The following is a 25,437-nucleotide window of genomic DNA, read 5'->3' as shown; positions in this document are numbered from 1 at the left end:
TGATTGTGTATCCTAGACCGGATACAATGGCTGATTGTGTATCCTAGACTGGACAAAATGGCTGATTGTGTATCCTAGACCAGACACAATGGCTGATTGTGTATGCTAGACCGGACACAATGGCTGATTGTGTATCCTAGACCTGATACAATGGATGATTGTGTATCCTAGACCGGAAACAAAGGCTGATTGTGTATCCTACACCGGACACAATGGCTGATTGTGTATCCTGGAACTGACACAATGGCTGATTGTGTATCCTAGAACTGACACAATGGCTGATTGAGTATCCTAGACTGGACAATATGGCTGATTGAGTATCCTAGACCAGACACAATGGCTGATTGTGTATATTAGACCGCACACAAAAGCTGATTGTGTATCCTACACCGGACACATTGGCTGATTGTGTATCCTAGACCGGACACAATGGCTGATTGTGTATCCTAGACCGGACACAATGGCTGATTGTGTATCCAAGAACTGACACAATGGCTGATTGTGTATCCTAGACTGGACAATATGGCTGATTGTGTATCTTAGACCGGACACAATGGCTGATTATGTATCCTAGACTGGACACAATGGCTGATTGTGTATCCTAGACCGGACACAATGGCTGATTGTGTATCCTAGACTGGACACAATGGCTGATTGTGTATCCTAGACCGGACACAATTGCTGATTGTGTATCCTAGACCGGACACAATGGCTGATTGTGTATCCTAGACCGGACACAATGGCTGATTGTGTATCCAAGAACTGACACAATGGCTGATTGTGTATCCTAGACTGGACAATATGGCTGATTGTGTATCTTAGACCGGACACAATGGCTGATTATGTATCCTAGACTGGACACAATGGCTGATTGTGTATCCTAGACCGGACACAATTGCTGATTGTGTATCCTAGACCGGACACAAAGGCTGATTATGTATCCTAGACCGGACACAATTGCTGATTGTGTATCCTAGACCGGACACAATTGCTGATTGTGTATCCTAGACCGGACACAATTGCTGATTGTGTATCCTAGACCGGACACAATTGCTGATTGTGTATCCTAGACCGGACACAATGGCTGATTATGTATCCTTGACTGGACACAATGGCTGACTGTGTATCCTAGACTGGACACAATTGCTGATTGTGTATCCTAGACCGGACACAATTGCTGATTGTGTATCCTAGACCCGACACAATTGCTGATTGTGTATCCTAGACCGGACACAATGGCTGATTATGTATCCTTGACTGGAAACAATGGCTGATTATGTATCCTAGACTGGACACAATGGCTGATTATGTATCCTAGACTGGACACAATGGCTGATTGTGTATGCTAGACCGGACACAATGGCTGATTATGTATCCTAGACTGGACACAATGGCTGATTATGTATCCTAGACCGGACACAATGGCTGATTGTGTATCCTAGATCCGGACACAATGGCTGATTGTGTATCCTAGACCGGACACAAAGGGCTGATTGTGTATCCTGGAACTGACACAATGGCTGATTGTGTATCCTGGAACTGACACAATGGCTTATTGTGTATCCTGGCCCTGACACAATGGCTGATTGTGTGCCCTAGTCCTGACACGATAGCTAATTGTGTATCCTGGAACTGACAAAATGGCTGATTGTGTATCCTTGACCTGATACAATGGACGATTGTGTCTCCAAGACCTGATACAATGGCTGATCGTGTATCCTAGACCGGACACAATGGCTGATTGTGTATCCTGGAACTGACACAATGGCTGATTGTGTATCCTGGAACTGACACAATGGCTGATTGAGTATCCTAGACTGGACAATATGGCTGATTGAGTATCCTAGACCGGACACAATGGCTGATTGTGTATCCTAGACCGGATACAATGGCTGATTGTGTATCCTAGACCGGACACAATGGCTGATTGTGTATCCTAGACCGGACACAATGGCTGATTGTGTATCCTAGACCGGACACAATGGCTGATTGTGTATCCAAGAACTGACACAATGGCTGATTGTGTATCCTAGACTGGACAATATGGCTGATTGTGTATCTTAGACCAGACACAATGGCTGACTGTGTATCCTAGACTGGACAATATGGCTGATTGTGTATCCTGGAACTGACACAATGGCTTATTGTGTATCCTGGAACTGACACAATGGCTAATTGTGTATCCTAGACTACACACAATGGCTGATTGTGTATACTAGACCGGACACAAAAGCTGATTGTGTATCCTAGACCGGACACAATGGCTGATTGTGTATCCTGGAACTGACACAATGGCTGATTGTGTATCCTAGACTACACACAATGGTTGATTGTGTATCCTAGACGGGACACAATGGCTGATTGTGTATCCTGGGACTGACACAATGGCTGATTGTGTATCCTGGAACTGACACAATGGCTTATTGTGTATCCTGGAACTGACACAATGGCTAATTGTGTATCCTAGACTACACACAATGGCTGATTGTGTATACTAGACCAGACACAAAAGCTGATTGTGTATCCTAGACTGGACACAAAAGCTGATTGCGTATCCTAGACCGGACACAATGGCTGATTGTGTATCATGGAACTGACACAATGGCTGATTGTGTATCCTTGAACTGACACATTGGCTGATTGTGTATCCTAGACCTGATACAATGTCTGATTGTGTATCCTAGAACTGACACAATGTCTGATTGTATATCCTAGACCGGACACAATGGCTGATTATGTATCCTAGACCGGATACAATGGCTGATTGTGTATCCTAGACTGGACAAAATGGCTGATTGTGTATCCTAGACCAGACACAATGGCTGATTGTGTATGCTAGACTGGACACAATGGCTGATTGTGTATCCTAGACCTGATACAATGGATGATTGTGTATCCTAGACCGGAAACAAAGGCTGATTGTGTATCCTAGACCGGACACAATGTCTGATTGTGTATCCTAGACCGGACACAATGGCTCATTGTGTATCCTAGACTGGACAAAATGGCTGATTGTGTATCCTAGACTGGACACAATGGCTGATTGTGTATACTAGACCGGACACAAAAGCTGATTGTGTATCCTAGACCGGATACAATGTCTGATTGTGTATCCTAGACCGGACACAATGGCTGATTGTGTATCCTAGACCGGATACAATGGCTAATTGTGTATCCTAGAACTGACACAATGGCTGATTGTGTATCCTAGATTGGACACAATGGCTGATTGTGTATCCTAGACCGGACACAATGGCTGATTATGTATCCTAGACTGGACACAATGGCTGATTGTGTATCCTAGACCGGACACAATTGCTGATTGTGTATCCTAGACCGGACACAATGGCTGATTATGTATCCTAGACCGGACACAATTGCTGATTGTGTATCCTAGACCGGACACAAAGGCTGATTATGTATCCTTGACTGGACACAATGGCTGACTGTGTATCCTAGACTGGACACAATTGCTGATTGTGTATCCTAGACCGGACACAATTGCTGATTGTGTATCCTAGACCGGACACACTTGCTGATTGTGTATCCTAGACCGGACACAATGGCTGATTATGTATCCTTGACTACACACAATGGTTGATTGTGTATCCTAGACGGGACACAATGGCTGATTGTGTATCCTGGGACTGACACAATGGCTGATTGTGTATCCTGGAACTGACACAATGGCTTATTGTGTATCCTGGAACTGACACAATGGCTAATTGTGTATCCTAGACTACACACAATGGCTGATTGTGTATACTAGACCAGACACAAAAGCTGATTGTGTATCCTAGACTGGACACAAAAGCTGATTGCGTATCCTAGACCGGACACAATGGCTGATTGTGTATCATGGAACTGACACAATGGCTGATTGTGTATCCTTGAACTGACACATTGGCTGATTGTGTATCCTAGACCTGATACAATGTCTGATTGTGTATCCTAGAACTGACACAATGTCTGATTGTATATCCTAGACCGGACACAATGGCTGATTATGTATCCTAGACCGGATACAATGGCTGATTGTGTATCCTAGACTGGACAAAATGGCTGATTGTGTATCCTAGACCAGACACAATGGCTGATTGTGTATGCTAGACTGGACACAATGGCTGATTGTGTATCCTAGACCTGATACAATGGATGATTGTGTATCCTAGACCGGAAACAAAGGCTGATTGTGTATCCTAGACCGGACACAATGTCTGATTGTGTATCCTAGACCAGACACAATGGCTCATTGTGTATCCTAGACTGGACAAAATGGCTGATTGTGTATCCTAGACTGGACACAATGGCTGATTGTGTATACTAGACCGGACACAAAAGCTGATTGTGTATCCTAGACCGGATACAATGTCTGATTGTGTATCCTAGACCGGACACAATGGCTGATTGTGTATCCTAGACCGGATACAATGGCTAATTGTGTATCCTAGAACTGACACAATGGCTGATTGTGTATCCTAGATTGGACACAATGGCTGATTGTGTATCCTAGACCGGACACAATGGCTGATTATGTATCCTAGACTGGACACAATGGCTGATTGTGTATCCTAGACCGGACACAATTGCTGATTGTGTATCCTAGACCGGACACAATGGCTGATTATGTATCCTAGACCGGACACAATTGCTGATTGTGTATCCTAGACCGGACACAAAGGCTGATTATGTATCCTTGACTGGACACAATGGCTGACTGTGTATCCTAGACTGGACACAATTGCTGATTGTGTATCCTAGACCGGACACAATTGCTGATTGTGTATCCTAGACCGGACACACTTGCTGATTGTGTATCCTAGACCGGACACAATGGCTGATTATGTATCCTTGACTGGACACAATGGCTGATTATGTATCCTAGACTGGACACAATGGCTGATTATGTATCCTAGACTGGACACAATGGCTGATTGTGTATGCTAGACCGGACACAATGGCTGATTGTGTATCCTAGACCGGACACAATGGCTGATTGTGTATCCAAGAACTGACACAATGGCTGATTGTGTATCCTAGACTGGACAATATGGCTGATTGTGTATCTTAGACCAGACACAATGGCTGACTGTGTATCCTAGACTGGACAATATGGCTGATTGTGTATCCTGGAACTGACACAATGGCTTATTGTGTATCCTGGAACTGACACAATGGCTAATTGTGTATCCTAGACTACACACAATGGCTGATTGTGTATACTAGACCGGACACAAAAGCTGATTGTGTATCCTAGACCGGACACAATGGCTGATTGTGTATCCTGGAACTGACACAATGGCTGATTGTGTATCCTGGAACTGACACAATGGCTTATTGTGTATCCTGGAACTGACACAATGGCTAATTGTGTATCCTAGACTACACACAATGGCTGATTGTGTATACTAGACCTGACACAAAAGCTGATTGTGTATCCTAGACTGGACACAAAAGCTGATTGCGTATCCTAGACCGGACACAATGGCTGATTGTGTATCCTGGAACTGACACAATGGCTGATTGTGTATCCTTGAACTGACACATTGGCTGATTGTGTATCCTAGACCTGATACAATGTCTGATTGTGTATCCTAGAACTGACACAATGTCTGATTGTGTATCCTAGGCCGGACACAATGGCTGATTGTGTATCCTAGACCGGATACAATGGCTGATTGTGTATCCTAGACTGGAGAAAATGGCTGATTGTGTATCCTAGACCAGACACAATGGCTGATTGTGTATGCTAGACTGGACACAATGGCTGATTGTGTATCCTAGACCTGATACAATGGATGATTGTGTATCCTAGACCGGAAACAAAGGCTGATTGTGTATCCTAGACCGGACACAATGGCTGATTGTGTATCCTGGAACTGACACAATGGCTGATTGTGTATCCTAGAACTGACACAATGGCTGATTGAGTATCCTAGACTGGACAATATGGCTGATTGAGTATCCTAGACCAGACACAATGGCTGATTGTGTATATTAGACCGCACACAAAAGCTGATTGTGTATCCTAGACCGGACACAATGGCTGATTGTGTATCCTAGACCGGACACAATGGCTGATTGTGTATCCTAGACCGGACACAATGGCTGATTGTGTATCCAAGAACTGACACAATTGCTGATTGTGTATCCTAGACTGGACAATATGGCTGATTGTGTATCTTAGACCAGACACAATGGCTGACTGTGTATCCTAGACTGGACAATATGGCTGATTGTGTATCCTGGAACTGACACAATGCCTTATTGTGTATCCTGGAACTGACACAATGGCTAATTGTGTATCCTAGACTACACACAATCGCTGATTGTGTATACTAGACCGGACACAAAAGCTGATTGTGTATCCTAGACCGGACACAATGGCTGATTGTGTATCCTGGAACTGACACAATGGCTGATTGTGTATCCTAGACTACACACAATGGCTGATTGTGTATCCTAGACTGGACACAAAAGCTGATTGTGTATCCTAGACCGGACACAATGGCTGATTGTGTATCCTGGAACTCACACAATGGCTGATTGTGTATCCTGGAACTGACACAATGGCTTATTGTGTATCCTGGAACTGACACAATGGCTAATTGTGTATCCTAGACTGGACACAATGGCTGATTATGTATCCTAGACCGGACACAATGGCTGATTGTGTATCGTAGACCGTACACAATTGCTGATTGTTAATCCTAGACTGGACACAATGACTGATTTTGTATGCTAGATTGAACACAATGGCTGATTGTGTATGCTAGACCGGACACAATGGCTGATTGTGTATCCTAGACCGGACACAATGGCTGTTTATCTATGCTAGACTGGACACAATGGATGATTGTGTATCCTAGACCGGACACAATGGCTGATTGTGTATCCTAGACCCGATACAATGACTGATTGTGTATCCTAGACTGGACAAAATGGCTGATTGTGTATCCTAGACCGGACACAATGGCTGATTATGTATCCTAGACCGGACACAAAAGCTGATTGTGTATCCTCGACCGGACACAATGGCTGATTGTGTATTCTAGAACGGACACAATGGCTGATTGTGTTTCCTAGGCCGTCAACACAATGGCTGATTGTGTATCCTAGACCGGACACAATGGCTGATTGTGTATCCTAGAATGGACACAATGGCTGATTGCGTATCCTAGACCGGACACAATGGCTGAATGTGTATCATGGAACTGACACAATGGCTGATTGTGTATCCTAGAACTGACACATTGGCTGATTGTGTATCCTATACCTGATACAATGTCTGATTGTGTATCCTAGAACTGACACAATGTCTGATTGTGTATCCTAGACCGGACACAATAGCTGATTGTGTATCCTAGACCGGATACAATGGCTGATTGTGTATCCTAGACTGGACACAATGGCTGATTGTGTATGCTAGACCGGACACAATGGCTGATTGTGTATCCTAGACCTGATACAATGGATGATTGTGTATCCTAGACCGGAAACAAAGGCTGATTGTGTATCCTAGACCGGACACAATGGCTTATTGTGTATCCTAGACCGGACACAATGGCTGATTGTGTATCCTAGACTGGACAAAATGGCTGATTGTGTATCCTAGACTGGACACAATGGCTGATTGTGTATACTAGACCGAACACAAAAGCTGATTGTGTATCCTAGACCGGATACAATGTCTGATTGTGTATCCTAGACCGGACACAATGGCTGATTGTGTACCCTAGACCGGATACAATGGCTGATTGTGTATCCTAGAACTGACACAATGGCTGATTGTGTATCCTAGATTGGATACAATGGCTGATTGTGTATCCTAGACCGGACACAATGGCTGATTATGTATCCTAGACCGGACACAATGGCTGATTGTGTATCCAAGAACTGACACAATTGCTGATTGTGTATCCTAGACTGGACAATATGGCTGAATGTGTATCTTAGACCAGACACAATGGCTGACTGTGTATCCTAGACTGGACAATATGGCTGATTGTGTATCCTGGAACTGACACAATGGCTTATTGTGTATCCTGGAACTGACACAATGGCTAATTGTGTATCCTAGACTACACACAATGGCTGATTGTGTATACTAGACCGGACACAAAAGCTGATTGTGTATCCTAGACCGGACACAATGGCTGATTGTGTATCCTGGAACTGTCACAATGGCTGATTGTGTATCCTAGACTACACACAATGGCTGATTGTGTATCCTAGACTGGACACAAAAGCTGATTGTGTATCCTAGACCGGACACAATGGCTGATTGTGTATCCTGGAACTGACACAATGGCTGATTGTGTATCCTGGAACTGACACAATGGCTTATTGTGTATCCTGGAACTGACACAATGGCTAATTGTGTATCCTAGACTACACACAATGGCTGATTGTGTATACTAGACCGGACACAAAAGCTTATTGTGTATCCTAGACTGGACACAAAAGCTGATTGCGTATCCTAGACCGGACACAATGGCTGATTGTGTATCATGGAACTGACACAATGGCTGATTGTGTATCCTTGAACTGACACATTGGCTGATTGTGTATCCTGGAATTGACACAATGGCTTATTGTGTATCCTGGAACTGACACAATGGCTAATTGTGTATCCTAGACTACACACAATGGCTGATTGTGTATACTAGACCGGACACAAAAGCTTATTGTGTATCCTAGACTGGACACAAAAGCTGATTGCGTATCCTAGACCGGACACAATGGCTGATTATGTATCATGGAACTGACACAATGGCTGATTGTGTATCCTGGAACTGACACAATGGCTGATTGTGTATCCTGGAACATACACAATGGCTTATTGTGTATCCTGGAACTGACACAATGGCTAATTGTGTATCCTAGACTACACACAATGGCTGATTGTGTATACTAGACCGGACACAAAAGCTTATTGTGTATCCTAGACTGGACACAAAAGCTGATTGCGTATCCTAGACCGGACACAATGGCTGATTATGTATCATGGAACTGACACAATGGCTGATTGTGTATCCTTGAACTGACACATTGGCTGATTGTGTATCCTAGACCTGATACAATGTCTGATTGTGTATCCTAGACCGGACAAAATGGCTGATTGTGTATCCTAGACCGGATACAATGGCTAATTGTGTATCCTAGACTGGACAAAATGGCTCATTGTGTATCCTAGACCAGACACAATGGCTGATTGTGTATGCTAGACTGGACACAATGGCTGATTGTGTATCCTAGACCTGATACAATGGATGATTGTGTATCCTAGACCGGAAACAAAGGCTGATTGTGTATCCTAGACCGGACACAATGGCTTATTGTGTATCCTAGACCGGACACAATGGCTGATTGTGTATCCTAGACTGGACAAAATGGCTGATTGTGTATCCTAGACTGGACACAATGGCTGATTGTGTATACTAGACCGGATACAAAAGCTGATTGTGTATCCTAGACCGGATACAATGTCTGATTGTGTATCCTAGACCGGACACAATGGCTGATTGTGTATCCTAGACCGGATACAATGGCTGATTGTGTATCCTAGAACTGACACAATGGCTGATTGTGTATCCTAGATTGGACACAATGGCTGATTGTGTATCCTAGACCGGACACAATGGCTGATTATGTATCCTAGACTGGACACAATGGCTGATTGTGTATCCTAGACCGGACACAATGGCTGATTGTGTATCCTAGACCGGACACAATGGCTGATTATGTATCCTAGACCGGACACAATTGCTGATTGTGTATCCTAGACCGGACACAATGGCTGATTATGTATCCTTGACTGGACACAATGGCTGACTGTGTATCCTAAACTGGACACAATTGCTGATTGTGTATCCTAGACCGGACACAATTGCTGATTGTGTATCCTAGACCGGACACACTTGCTGATTGTGTATCCTAGACCGGACACAATGGCTGATTATGTATCCTTGACTGGACACAATGGCTGATTATGTATCCTAGACTGGACACAATGGCTGATTATGTATCCTAGACTGGACACAATGGCTGATTGTGTATGCTAGACCGGACACAATCGCTGATTATGTATCCTAGACTGGACACAATGGCTGATTATGTATACTAGACCGGACACAATGGCTGATTGTGTATCCTAGACCGTACACAATTGCTGATTGTTAATCCTAGACTGGACACAATGACTGATTTTGTATGCTAGATTGAACACAATGGCTGATTGTGTATGCTAGACCGGACACAATGGCTGATTGTGTATCCTAGACCGGACACAATGGCTGTTTATCTATGCTAGACTGGACACAATGGATGATTGTGTATCCTAGACCGGACACAATGGCTGATTGTGTATCCTAGACCCGATACAATGACTGATTGTGTATCCTAGACTGGACAAAATGGCTGATTGTGTATCCTAGACCGGACACAATGGCTGATTATGTATCCTAGACCGGACACAAAAGCTGATTGTGTATCCTCGACCGGACACAATGGCTGATTGTGTATTCTAGAACGGACACAATGGCTGATTGTGTTTCCTAGGCCGTCAACACAATGGCTGATTGTGTATCCTAGACCAGACACAATGGCTGATTGTGTATCCTAGACCGGACACAATGGCTGATTATGTATCCTAGACCGGACACAATTGCTGATTGTGTATCCTAGACCGGACACAATGGCTGATTATGTATCCTTGACTGGACACAATGGCTGACTGTGTATCCTAGACTGGACACAATTGCTGATTGTGTATCCTAGACCGGACACAATGGCTGATTGTGTATCCTAGACCGGACACAATTGCTGATTGTGTATCCTAGATTGGACACAATGGCTGATTGTGTATCCTTCACTGGACACAATGGCTGATTATGTATCCTAGACTTGACACAATGGCTGATTGTGTATCCTAGACTGGACACAATGGCTGATTGTGTATGCTAGACCGGACACAATGGCTGATTATGTATCCTAGACCGGACACAATTGCTGATTGTGTATCCTAGACCGGACACAATGGCTGATTATGTATCCTTGACTGGACACAATGGCTGATTGTTAATCCTAGACTGGACACAATGGCTGATTGTGTATCCTAGACCGGACACAATTGCTGATTGTGTATCCTAGACCGGACACACTTGCTGATTGTGTATCCTAGACCGGACACAATGGCTGTTTATGTATGCTAGACTGGACACAATGGATGATTGTGTATCCTAGACCGGACACAATGGCTGATTGTGTATCCTAGACCCGATACAATGGCTGATTGTGTATCCTAGACCGGACACAATGGCTGATTGTGTATCCTAGACTGGACACAATGGCTGATTGTGTATGCTAGACCGAACACAATGGCTGATTGTGTATGCTTAACCGAACACAATGGCTGATTGTGTATCCTAGACCGGACACAATGGCTGATTGTGTATGCTAGACCAGACACAGTGGCTGATTGTGTATCCTTGACTGGACACAATGGCTGACTGTGTATCCTAGACTGGACACAATGGCTGCTCACACAATCAAGCAATGGACTCTGTGACTCCATAACTTAAAGCCTTCATGACATTGCTGGAACGTTGTTGACTGACGCATAAAACAACAATCTTAAGACCCTTGAAAACAGAACACCGACTCCTTCCTGTATACTGTTTATTGTAGAAGAATGCATGGTACAAGGTCAGGAGAGCAAAAGGCATGGCATCACTGCCTGACAGTAGAGAGTATAAAATAGGTCATTATGCTACAAGGATGGACAAACTTACATCACAAATGGACAGTATTTAGTGTGACATGTAAAAGAAGATCTTCGTTAAAATGTTCAAACAAAATATTTCAATCAAAGTCCATTTTATGCATGGACAGTCATATCAAGTATGGATGACACATGTTGCATGTGACGGTACTTTTCTGTGCTCCGATGTTGGGCCCACGTTCACAAAGCAAATCAATGACAGTTGTCTCTCCTGCAATGCTAACATTGCCATGTTAAATGGACCAAGGTCCCTGATCTTATAACAGTCATTGTGCTAAGATTGCTTGTTGGAACAGGCCTCTGGAATGTATGACATGGACTTGAAATAATGGAATAATAGGGGACAGAAACAATACCATGTGAAATTTCTTCTTCAGAATGTTTTGGTCAAATAGTTGGGACAAGCAGCGACCATTTCGATTACTATGTTCTTTTTCTTCAAAGATGTTAATACATCATCGATGGAACATCGATGAGGAGACTACACATTGTAGGGATTAATTTCTCCAAATCTATTTTAGCCAGGGGATGTAATTCTGTAGCACAGCACAGTCCCATCTTAAAAACACAAAAATCATAATTTACAAATATTTGAAAACAAAAAAAAGATATTTAGATAAACTTCTTGACAATCTGGACAAATACAAAATATTTTGTTCAGGTGAAGTAAGCGTAAGTTAGTCTATCAAGGAAAATATCAAGAACAAAATTACATTTCATTACCAGGTCATATCAGTTATTTAGGCCAGGCATTTTATATTTTTCAGATTACAGACCCACCGACTCTAATCTTTTAGAAAATTATAAAAATAATAATCAGATTTCCATTTTTTTCCCCGTCGATAGCCACGTAGTCAGTTTTTTATTTGTTATTACATGTATCACCTTTAAGTTAAAAACATATGAATTTACCATTGTAAACTAGTAAAGAGATTCATAATTGATCTTTGTTGATCTCAAAGCCGAACATGAATAGCCTCCCTTGACAACTGTCCGTGTTGTAAGTGGTAGAATTTTTATTGTTACAAGGGGCTTTATCGTCAGAAATGGCGGTCTTTTGAGCACAGAATATGTTCATAAAGTATGCCATAGGCATTCTGCATTAAAAAAAAAATGCATCAGGCTTTTTTTTTTCCCTCCTCCAACCCTGGACTTTGGGCTGAAAAATCTGTAATCTTAAAAATAAAAAAAAGCCTGGCCTTAGCAGAAAACATAATCAGCAGTCTTTACACATCATGAATAACAAGGAGAGAATGTTCAGTACACACATACACACATGAACAAGGCCTTGGATACTGCCCCTGTATATCTGGGATCATATGTAATTACTTCTACAAGCTGAAACATATCTCTTCTCCAGCTTGTATACCTGTTTATTATTGAACTGTTTATACATGAACAGTTTGTGTATCTGTTTATCATTCAACAATTGGTATACCTGTTTATCATATAGTGGGTAGGTTTCTCAAACAATTCTCCCCAAGGCTCGCTAAATACAATGTTTATTCCTAATGCAGGATATTTCCCATCCCCAAACACACTCGCGTGATAACCTCTATTTATCCTTCAACTATGTACATAAACTGTTTATCCTACAACGATCTATATAAACTGTTCATAACTTAGGTTGGAAATCATGTGTTTGTTTGTTTGTTTGTTTGTTTTTTAACGCCGCACTCAGCAATTTTCCAGCCATATGATGGCGGTCTGTAAATAATCGAGTCTGGACCAGACAATCCAGTGATTGATAACATGAGCATCGATCCACGCAATTGGGATTGATGACATGCATCAACCAAGTCAGCGAGCCTGACCACCCGATCCCGTTAGTCGCCTTTTACGACAAGCACAGTCGCCTTTTACGGCAAGTATGGGTTGCTGAAGCATATCATAAAACAGGTGTCTCATGTTTGAGGTCCATCTTACATTAATGGAAATATAATACAAGCAAGGCTACAAAGGGGCGTGGTGGCTAAGAAATATAGCAGGTACCCCCCTCCCATCAGCCCCTTTAGCAATTATGTATAAATAAACACATGTCAATTAAATTTCCTGCGAAAATAATTAGCATTGCAAAATTCTTATTTGGACCATGCTCTAGAATTTCCACTGATCAATCGTTACCACATTTAAAAGTGAGGAATGAACATTGTTATCACTGAACGAAAGAAGATTCGCCTGGAATGCCAATATATCAACAGTAAATGTAACCCCATAGCTAACTCTCATCCACCCACAAATATACTTGCCAAGAGCAGGATGTATGCTGATGCGACATTAAACAATATTCAGTCGGTCTCTCACCCAAAAATTAGATGTCACTCCACAGTATCACTCTCTTCAAAAATCTGTTCAATAAAAGTTCAATAACATTGTCATAGTATCACTCCCATTCTGACCATGCTGTAAACACTTCCACTTTCTGGATAAACACATTAGCTCTATTATTATGATTCTCGACATCATGACATCTGCACTTTCCACGATTCCATCTTCACCTGAAGACAAAAGGTTCCTTGACACCTTGATCCTTGTGATACTTGTGATCGTCATCGTCCAGTATGTCCAAGACTGGACATACTGGATGTTGACGATCACAAGGATCACATGGATCATGGCTTCAAGGTGTGTTTTGTCACAACAAGCTATTATAGGTCTATGTTACTGTCATATGGAAAAGGACAGTGGTGGATCAGGAGAGTCCTGGTTTTCAAACATCACATTGACCTCAATGACGTAAACCTAAAAAAATGCTATTGTATCACGGACATGAACCAAATCATCCGTATCCCTAATCATCCTGATCCAAACATTAATTCAAAATGTCGACCTCATAATTATCACTACTAGCATTGTGATAAAGCTTGGAAAAAATGAACTCTAATTTTCTGAGTGATTCATCCTGGTGCCAAATGAAATGAGTGAGTGAGTGAGTATGGTTTTATGCCGCTTTTAGCAATATTCCAGCAATATCACGGCAGGAGACACCAGAAATGGGCTTCACACATTGTACCCATGTCGGGAATCGAACCCGGGTCTTCGGCGTGACAAGCGAATGCTTTAACCACTAGGCTACCCGTCTGCCCCAAATGTATTGTTGAATAATGGTGTCAGATACAAACTTACTTTTGGCTGGCCTTATTCCAATAACTAGCACTGCCACAAGGTAAATTTATGAGTTTTCAAGACACAATCTATACTACTCAAAACAAATTAAAGAACACTCACATACAAAAAAAGGGGTTCCTTAACTTCTTTTGAGTAGTGTACAGTTTTGTTTGTTGTTTAACTCCGCACTCAGCAAAGTTCCAGCTCAATGACCGTCTGTAAATAATCAAGTCTGGACTAGACAAACCAGTGATTGATATTATGAGCAATAATCCACAGCGTCGGTATGATGCCACTCAAGCAAGCAAGACACCCAGCTTAGCCACCTAATCTAATAAGTCTGTGAATACATGGAATACTGTTATACATACATACCGTAACAAGAAGCAATCGGACCTCCACACACTGGAAGAACACTGTCCACCAGAACTATACTGCGAGTTATATCTACCACACTGAGACCAGATCTACCAGCGAGCCATGATCACGCTAGTCATACAGTTCACGTTAAGCAATATATTCATATTCAAACCTACATACCATAAAGACACTACCATTGACTTGCTAAACATTAAGAAGCGATTCTATTTACAAAAAAAAAATAAAATCTGGCATGAAAATTTCATCAAAATATCATTTCTATATACAGATTCTGTAATATAAAAAATATGTTTGTTGCGTTTGTGCTTAGGTAATACGAATGCCAATATACTACACAGGCAGTGCTACACTTGTTTAGCACACATGGTGTGAGTATCACCTGTGCTAGTGGACATAATTGATTCAGACATAGGAACATCATATTTATATTTTGTTAATTTAGGGGGGGGGGGGGGAGGGAGAGGGGGGAGGTTACATGGAATACAGACAATATAGTTAGTTCACACTTAATTTAAGATTAAGATTAAAGTACCTATTTTGACATTTTTATTTCAGGATTTATTTTATAAATTCTTGAAACCCCCCTTCCTGGAAGTTGAAACATTTGGCCCCAAAGGCACAGCAAGTAAGGGTCTTGAGGTGTCTGCAGCACACTTACTACAGCTGCAATCGAAACCAAAACTAACTGACATGTTTGTGGAGAGAAAAATGAAGTTAAACCTTCAGTGCCAAATGTAAATAATAAAGGCAAGTAGATTCTGACACCCTATAATGTCAATGACAAATTCATAAAGCATCCAGGGCCCACTTGCACAAAGCGATCTTAGCGCTTAACTCCCATACTTTAACATAGGCTTACAATAGTCTTAGCACTAAGATCGTTTTGTGCAAGTGGGCCCTGATGCCCAGTAGTAATTGTTGAGACCCTTTTTCTTTTGCGTCCCATAATAAAGACTACACAATTAAACAAGTTAGTTTCTAACCTTGAAACTTAAAATCAAGCTAAAACCTTCACCCATGCCTAATGTCTTCAGGAATTTATATTTAATATTGACATTATGGGGTTATCGTGAATTTTCCAGAAAAAAAAAAGACCTATATGTATTAATCAAATTCAAATTACATCAGCTGATCTCCATGCATAAATGAGGGGGAAATTGTTCAATAATGCTCAATGAAAATATATATATTTTCATATCAGGTTTCTGTAAAATTATCCAGATCTGATATGACAGACAAATGTGAGGTATAGATGCATAATATCTAAGTGGCAGTCTTGTTAATAAAATAAATATAAGTGTGCCCAACCGTGAAGGAGTTGCACCTGTATCCAACTATCAATACACCCAATCTCATCAACATCAGATCTTGTAATCTGATACCATACCTCTGTTTGAAGACCAGACAACACCATTGGTTGTGTCAGGTCAATCTGTTAGATGTGTTGAGGCATCTAAATCCTCAGTACAAGTGAAAGAAGCATTCAGATAAACATATCTGATTTCTGTATCTCGAAAATAAAGTTAACCATCCAGTGCCAAATGTAAATAATAAAGAGCCATTATCTCTGATTGGTCAGATGAAATGTCATTCTGACGAGACCGGTCATGGGATGGCCTCAGATCTTTGTTTTGCGGTGGTAAGAACTAAAATCTGATTTTAATGAGATTGTCATTTAAAGGGATGTTTATATATCACAAATGACCAGAGTAACTTAAAAACGCAAATAAAAATATTCATAATAAAAATCCTTAAATATTAAAATTAATGCTTCTTCCTAAAACAGCCCCAGTGGCAGTGCAGTGATGTCAGAGGCTTCAAAATCAGAAGATTCGAACCATCCTGGGGGGTAACAGTTTATACATTCTTTGATTTCAAACTAAGTCTTGAACTGTAAGAAATTATTACATAAAGAATCTCAACATGGCGACATGAGTAAAAGGCAGGTATATTCAACACTCATGTAAGTGAAAGGAGACAAAGAGACAGATACTCCTACTAAATACTGGTAAAACAAAGGAAACCATGGCAACGGTGCTTGAAGCGAGTCATAATGTCAGGTAACAGCGGTGTCAAGGCTGATTTGCAGTTTAGTTGTATGGTGATGATATTGCTTAAGTTTGATAAACTGCTTGTTTGTTTGTGTGTTTTTTTAAGTCTGTAAGGGCTGTAGGGTGGGCGATTTAACTGTGCAGCCCAGACTTAGCCCCCAGTGACTTTTTCCTGTACCGGCAAATGAAATCTGCCCTACATGGAAGACGCTTCCAGGATGACGAGAGATTCTGCGACTTGGTCTTATATTGAAGTTGCAAAACTTATTGAACACCCCTCATACCTAAAACTGTACTATTTTCTTTATCCAAATATGGATTTTGTTTTTGATTATTTTTTTTATCAAATATTGTTCATAACTTATCAATGTATATTTATCATGCCATGTCAATTAGAAATCAATCTGGGTGCACAGCCTCTCCACGTATACATTGTAATACATGTTCTATGGGAATCTGACCTTTCAGTTTTGAGAAACAAACTACAATAGTCTCCCCTGGACATCTAAGAGTGAACTACACACACTAATCTCACTGTGATGCCTCCTTTAATCAGGTCCTGACACTGATGACACGAAAGCAATTATTCTAATAACTGAGTATATCACGTAAAACATCAAAATATCTAGAATAGGATGCTATACATGCCATGCTATATATCTGGAGACGCCATTATGCCTCTATGTCAGAGCATAACAACTGTCCCACATAACCATGAGTTAACAATCATACTCGGCCAACATATACAAAGTGTTTTGTTCGACATTATGCTTTTATGTAGCTTTCATATCAGAATGGTATAACTTGCGTAACAAAATAACAAGTAACATTTGTATGATCTTAATAACAAAAAAGAAAACTGTACACCACCAATGAAACTAAATTAAACAACTCAAAATAGTGTAAGACTATCTGCTTCTTTCTTATTACTATAGTTAATCTGCCATGGCATGGCAGAATTACTATAGTGCAGTAAACTACGTTTACAACAACCAAGCTTATAACAAACTGACGGATATAGCAAACAGTTTTTGTTTTTGCTTGTTTAACGCCGCACTCAGCAATATTCCAGTTATATGACGATGGTCTTCATATATAACCAAGTCTGGATCAGACAATCCAGTGATTGATATCATGAGCATCGATCTACGCAATTGGGATATGATGACATGCGTCAACCAAGTCAGCGATATTCCAGCTACATGACGGCAGTCTGTATATAATCGAGTCTGGACCAGACAATCCAGTGATTGACATCATGAGCATCGATCCACACAATTGGGATATGATGACATGCATCAACCAAGTCAGCGAATCTGACCACCCACTATCCCTTTAGTCGCCTCTTACAACAAGCATAGTCGCCCTTTATGTCAAGCATGGGTTGCTGAAGACCTATTCTACCCAGGATCTTCATGGATATGTTGCCGGCCATATGCTGTATATATGCTGTATAAGTGCTTATAACGAACCAATGTTATAACAAACTAACATTAGTGGTCCCTTTGAGTTTGTTATAACCGTTGTTTACTGTATATGAAAGTATCAGAAGGATCTTAACTTTTTTGAGTAGTATACATCTTGACAATACAATCTTCTACTTGCATATAATATACATAGCTATGTATATATAAGTATCTATATAATACATCCAATCTCAGCAAAGAGATAGTTCTCGGTACCACTAGACAAAGATCTGAGGACATCCCATTACGGGTCACGTCAGAACGGCATTTCATCCGACCATTCAGAGTGCCGCTTACCAGATCAGGAAAATGACGGTCGGAATGTGTTTTCTAATCATGCAACCTAAAAAAAGGTTAACACAGGGTATTCCAGAATAATATGGGCATTACAACTGAATGTCAAAATCATCGTCTATCTCTCACTTCAATATGGGATAAACATTTCTACGGACTTGGATTATCCCATGGGAACTACTGCCATAAAATGTAGGTCATCTTTTAGACATTCCAGAATGTTATTTTGTTCAGTGTTCAAATTTTGAATCGAGAACTTCGTCAAAATATTTTTCAAAGCGTAGTCTGGAATGAGTGAGTGAGTTGGGTTTAACGCCGCTTTTAACAGTATTCCAGTTATATCGCGGCGTGTCAGCTTAATGTGGGAGGAAAGCCCGAAGTGATGCAGGTCTCAGACGTTTACCACTTCGGTGAAACCCACGAGCACGGGTATGGTGCTGACAAACCTAGAAACATAATCGGGGTGAACCGAGTCTGGAATGGAATTCGAAGTTGCCAATTTGAAAATCGTGTCGTTTTGCTCGAGAAAGCTGCTGTCTGATTGGCTAGTGTCGACTTCTGGTTGAGTCATTTCATTGGTTGGTCAACGTTTGCGAATGGTCGTGACCTGTAATGGGATGTCCTCAGATCTTTTTCGCAGTAGCGAGCACTAAGGTCTGATTTTTTTAGACTGACAATACACCTGTATGTACAATGACAAACATATGACCCGAATGCATAGTCTAATTACAAGAATACAGACATGAACATGCAATTGTTCATCATGGAATGAGTTACTTTAGACCCTGTAAACTATTTTCCCCTTAATAAGTGGTAACAATAAACAAAAGTCAGGAGTTATCTCCCTTGTAATATCAAAATTTCCAGAGTCCATTGTTTGAGCTGATGAATGTTGATGGATTTATCATATATTTCGATATGTTATCACGAAAAGAGACAGATAACATGTCTGAGGGCAGTGGCATCACTTTGGATGAAGGAATGAAACAAAACTGAAAAAATTAGTATATTTCATATGCCAATTAGGATATTCACCCTGTATATCTAATATAATACCAACAGGAAGAATATCATTGGTATATCACTGTATATAACACAAACACAATAATTTTCAAACACCGAATATTTCTTGAGAATCAATCTCGTATTTCTTTTTACAAAATACAAACTCAACCTTCTTCCCCTAATATTCTATCAGATCTGATTCTGGATAAATTGATACCTTAATACCTCACTCACAAATGTTTTTTAAACAGCAATGGAGATTCAAAATACACATATGTTTACAAAAGAATCACAACAGTTTGATTCGTAGAAGGATATATGTCTTATCTCCATCACATTCCAAATTCTTAAAAATTAAAAAGTGGTTCTCAACTGAAACAAAACAAACTTGGATAAAGTGGTTCTTAAAAGGTAAAAAATTATTTCATAAGTAATTATTACCAATAATAAACTTAAAAAGCACGAAAGATTTTTTAACAAGAAACAAGAACATTTTTAACATGAAAGCAAAATAACAAAACTGATATATAAACTCAAAAAGAATCAACACAAAAAAGTACAATCCTTTGAGGGTCAATTTTAACATTCGAACAATATTATTACAAGATCATTGTCACACACACAGAGATTTAAACCCTCTTGAACCAGTGTGAATGTTCACAAGCACCATAACAGGAAATCCCCAGTCATTGCAGCCTCATGCATTAACGAACACATTCAGTTATTCCACAAAAACCTTGACATGACACCATAGAGAGCATAAATAGATATTACACAACAGAAATATCTATCATTTTGTTCGGCTAGAAAGCAATCAAATGACTGTCTACAGAAACACATAAATACATCTGTGTATGATATAAACGAAAGTTACTAAAAATAGCACGAGAATCCCATAGATGGTATTCCCAAATCCCAGCCAGTCAGATTTACGTATCTTGTTGGTAGCCTATTTAGTGTGAAAAAAAACCCAGAACTCTTCAGTTGGGTAATACAAACGTGTAAAACAATCTACAGCGACTACAGTTCTATATATTATTCTGTAGACACAAGATGTTACCCAAGACAGGCCAGAGAGTGTTGCCATTCAACCTCGGCATGACAAAACAGGGTGAAAATAAGGTACCATATTCACCGCAATTAGTGCTCTGGGTACTTAGAAAATTTATAAAAAGGGGCGGTTAGGCTTAAAAAAAATAAAAGAATTGGTTCTCTAACAATGTTTTTTGAAAATATGGTGTGGGCATGCGGAGACTTTTTATGTGTTTTTGTTGTTGTTCAAACTAGTATATATATGATGAGCAATATCACGGCGGGGGACACCAGAAATGGGCTTCACACATTGTACCCATGTCGGGAATCGAACCCGGGTCTTCGGCATGACGAGCGAACGCTTTAACCACTAGGCTACCCGACCGCCCCCAATCTGGGAAAGGGCCTCCCTACATAAATGTATGCCTTGATGAGTAAAATATGGAAACAAAAAACGAAACCTGTGGCAAATTTTATGATGATGCAGGCAGTGCCTGAGAACCAAGACTATTATTTTTTTAGCCTTATAAAAATTCTACAATTTGCTAAACTTGTAAAAAATCGAGTGGCAGCAAACAAACTTAGTTCAAACGTCGATGAAACAAAAATGTTTTTGATGATAGATACAAGGCAATTATATTCACCTCCTACAATGCTGTTTTCTGTACGACATATGTAAATGTAAATGTTCAGTCTTAGTAGGGCAACTTACAACAGCGATAATTGGGGAACCACCATTTGACATTCTGGGAGGAGGCCCAGGACACAATCGAAAAACATATATTGTCTTATAAAATGATTCAAAAACAAATTATGCTTCAGACATTTCAACGAAAGAGCATGTCCAGTGAAAAAGTACCTTCTATTTAAATACCAAAATGTATTTTCAAACATTTTCTGGACCAAATTATTTTTTTGAAAAAAAACTCGGGGGACCCCAAGAATATTAAATGTTCAGTTCCTAAGCATTCACAGACATTGTCCTATTTGGTGACATAAATATTAATGTTGCTCTCATGGTTATCAGCATGCGGAAAACAAGTGCAACTTCGAGACTTAATATATTGCCACGCCCCTTCATACAATGCATAGTCTCTTTGTTAATGAGTCTAAATTAGTCAAGTACCTCATTACTGAGGAGCCTAACTTGTCCATTAGCCTGTTAATCCATACTAGTTACTTCCAGGAAACTACGACCATCAATTCGGAGACTACTAGGACGCTAATGCTTAATCTTCTTTCAGTTCTTCTCGTGCTGCGTAGAACAGTTTCTGGGTAAACCTTGTAGTCGTATCTGCAACACAGGATAACATAAAATATTAAAATCTGTTCAAGCGCATGAAGGGCGGGGACGATACACCAACTGTGCAATCCGATATGTATCACGATACGATACGTATCATGATACTTGCATGTGCTCTTAGTGTAAGCCATATTTTCATAGACAGGATCATTCGTCACCACTGGCCCCTTTCCGTAGCCTGCAAAAAGACTCGTCCCCCTATCGATGAATGTTATGTGGGAAAATACAACCAATCAGAATGCGCGTATGATTTCAAGTTCTTCGTCAAAGAATCCCTCAGAAATATTTTTTGATTTTACATATGTCTTGCATCTAAAAATATACCGCATGTCTCGATGTGCTTTAAATTACATCTGAAATATATATAATATATGGGGAAATAAATGTGAACCATTACGCAACGAGTTGACATTGTTTTAGGTATGCCCGTCCGCGCAACGACGGAATCCGGTCGCAAAAATGGCCATGAGAGGGGCACGAGTCGCTATTCGGCTTGTCCCGGAATAACACGAGTTGGTCACGAATGAGACAGGATAGCCAAATACCTGGCACACTGACAATTTACAGTTGGCAGTGTCAAGTGAGTGAGTGAGTATGGTTTTACGCCGTTTTTAGCAATATTCCAGCAATATCACGGCGGGGGACACCAGAAATGGGCTTCACACATTGTACCCATGTCGGGAATCGAACCCGGGTCTTCGGCGTGACGAGCGAACGCTTTAACCACTTGGCTACCCGACCGCCCGGCAGTGTCAAGTGTGGTACAATGGATTGAATTACTTAGGTTTTCACGACTAATCAGAGTTTGGTGTAACAGTTTTTACAGAAAACATTTAAGGTATGTATCGATATTTGTACCTAGTGTACCTCTGTGATTGATACTTGTATCGAGAAGTAACAAATCACAATCAGTGTGTCATCCCACCGCCGTGCACAATGCACATATATTTTGATTTACACAAACTATTCATATATACAGGACTTGGAGACAAAGGGTCAAATTGTACCTACTTAGCACAGAAATGTGTCACTAATAATTGATACACCAGACAACGGGTCAGACTGTACCTACTCAGTAAAGTAACGATTGCTTGTGTGACATATTATTGATACACCAGACAACAGGTCAGACTGTATCTACTCAGTAAAGTAATGATTGCTTGTGTAACATATTATTGATACACCAGACAACGGGTCAGACTGTACCTACTTAGTAAAGTAACGATTGCTTGTGTGACATATTATTGATACACCAGACAACAGGTCAGACTGTATCTACTCAGTAAAGTAACGATTGCTTGTGTGACATATTATTGATACACCAGACAACGGGTTAAATTGTACCTACTCAGTAAAGTAACGACTGCTTGTGTGACATATTATTGATACACCAGACAACGGGTCAGACTGTACCTACTCAGTAAAGTAACGATTGCTTGTGTGACATATTATTGATACACCAGACAACGGGTCAAATTGTACCTACTCAGTAAAGTAACATATTATTGATACACCAGACAACGGGTCAAATTGTACCTACTCAGTAAAGTAACATATTATTGATACACCAGACAACGGGTCAAATTGTACCTACTCAGTAAAGTAACATATTATTGATACACCAGACAACGGGTCAAATTGTACCTACTCAGTAAAGTAACATATTATTGATACACCAGACAACGGGTCAAATTGTACCTACTCAGCAACTTATGGATTGCCCTTGGTTTCTTCTTCCACATGACCCCCAGGAAGTAGACGGGGATCCCGGTGGCGATCATGACGAGGCCCATGAGACACTCCATGGGACTGGACGTCAACGGCGTGATCAGCAGGAACAGACAGATCACCAGGAAGAACACCGGGAAGAAGATGTTCACCTGTAGCCATGACAACCAGGATGAGTGAGGGAGATACTTAACTATACTGAGGAGTATCATGGAGGCACAAACTTAAAAGATGGTGTACACTCTGCATAAATCCATGCAAAGTTTTCAGTTTTTACAGTAACAACTCAATAAACACAAAATTTAAATATGTCAACAATAACTGCAAAAGATACCAACTGTTTTAACATAACATACAGCAAAACCCTGAAAAATGGCACATTTCTACTAGTCCTTATAATACCTTAACTACTGGGCAGTTTGGCTAGTTGGTCAGTTGGTTTGTTGTTTAACGCTGCACTCAGCAATATTCCACCTATATGACGGAGGTAATAATCGAGTCTTGACCAGATAATCCAGTGATTAATATCATGAGCATTGATCCACACAATTGGGATCAATAACATGCATCAACCAAGTCAGTGAGCCTGACCATCCGATCCCGTTAGTCACCTCTTGTGACAAGCATAGTCGCCTTTTTCGGCAAGCATGGGTTGCTGAAGACCTATCCTTCCCCGGATCTTCACTGGTCCATAGGACTAGTGCCAATTTCTAATATAAGGGTAATGCTATTTTTCAGGGCATTATCATTTGCAGAAGACCAAGGCAGGGTAACAACAAGTTCCACCTTTTAACGTCTTTTGGTATGACGCGGCCGGGGATCAAACCCCAGACCTTTCGCTTCCCGGGCAGACGATCTCCAACTAGACCACGGAGGTGGTCCCATAACATTTAAAGGGTTGGAACAGAAACAATTATCTTAAAGCAAAGTTATCAAAAACACAAGACCTACAATCAATAACACTCCCCAAGTGGAGAAGTTTCACGAATAACTTTGGCTTCACAGCGACGCCTTACCTTGATTGGACGTTCCATATTTGGACGGGTATATCTGAGAAACAGCAGGCCAGCCACAGAGAGCGCGATGAAGAGTGACTCCACGAACGACCCGTAGTTGATTAAAGCGTACACATCATTGCTGCACAGCATCACCAGGGACATGATGCACTGAAACACATGATCAACCCCATGACATCAGAATACTCAGTCATGTGAACCTTGTCTGCAGCAGTGGAACATGGGGCAGTGGAGGTCCTAGTGGTCAAAGAGGTCTAGGGTCAGCGCAAAC

General features: G+C 40.8%; 1 protein-coding gene across 1 annotated transcript in view; it reads right to left on the bottom strand.

The window, feature by feature from the left end:
• Nucleotides 1-21,522: 21,522 nt before the first annotated feature.
• Nucleotides 21,523-25,437, bottom strand: part of LOC124140880 (Y+L amino acid transporter 2-like) — a 71,671-nt gene continuing 67,756 nt past the window's right edge. Inside the window, exons 8-10 of the mRNA XM_046508696.2 lie at nt 25,167-25,316; nt 24,125-24,302; nt 21,523-22,413 (exon numbers count right to left, since the gene is read on the bottom strand). Coding sequence (XP_046364652.2) covers nt 22,349-22,413; nt 24,125-24,302; nt 25,167-25,316 — 393 coding nt within the window. The 3' untranslated portion in view covers nt 21,523-22,348. The remainder of the gene's footprint in view (nt 22,414-24,124; nt 24,303-25,166; nt 25,317-25,437) is intronic.

This window comes from Haliotis rufescens, unplaced genomic scaffold (genome assembly GCF_023055435.1).
Source record: "Haliotis rufescens isolate VD_foot unplaced genomic scaffold, xgHalRufe1.0.p SCAF_17, whole genome shotgun sequence".
Lineage (NCBI taxonomy): Eukaryota > Metazoa > Mollusca > Gastropoda > Lepetellida > Haliotidae > Haliotis > Haliotis rufescens.
Note: the sequence above shows the minus strand (reverse complement) of the source record. Positions and strands in the feature narration are given on the sequence as shown.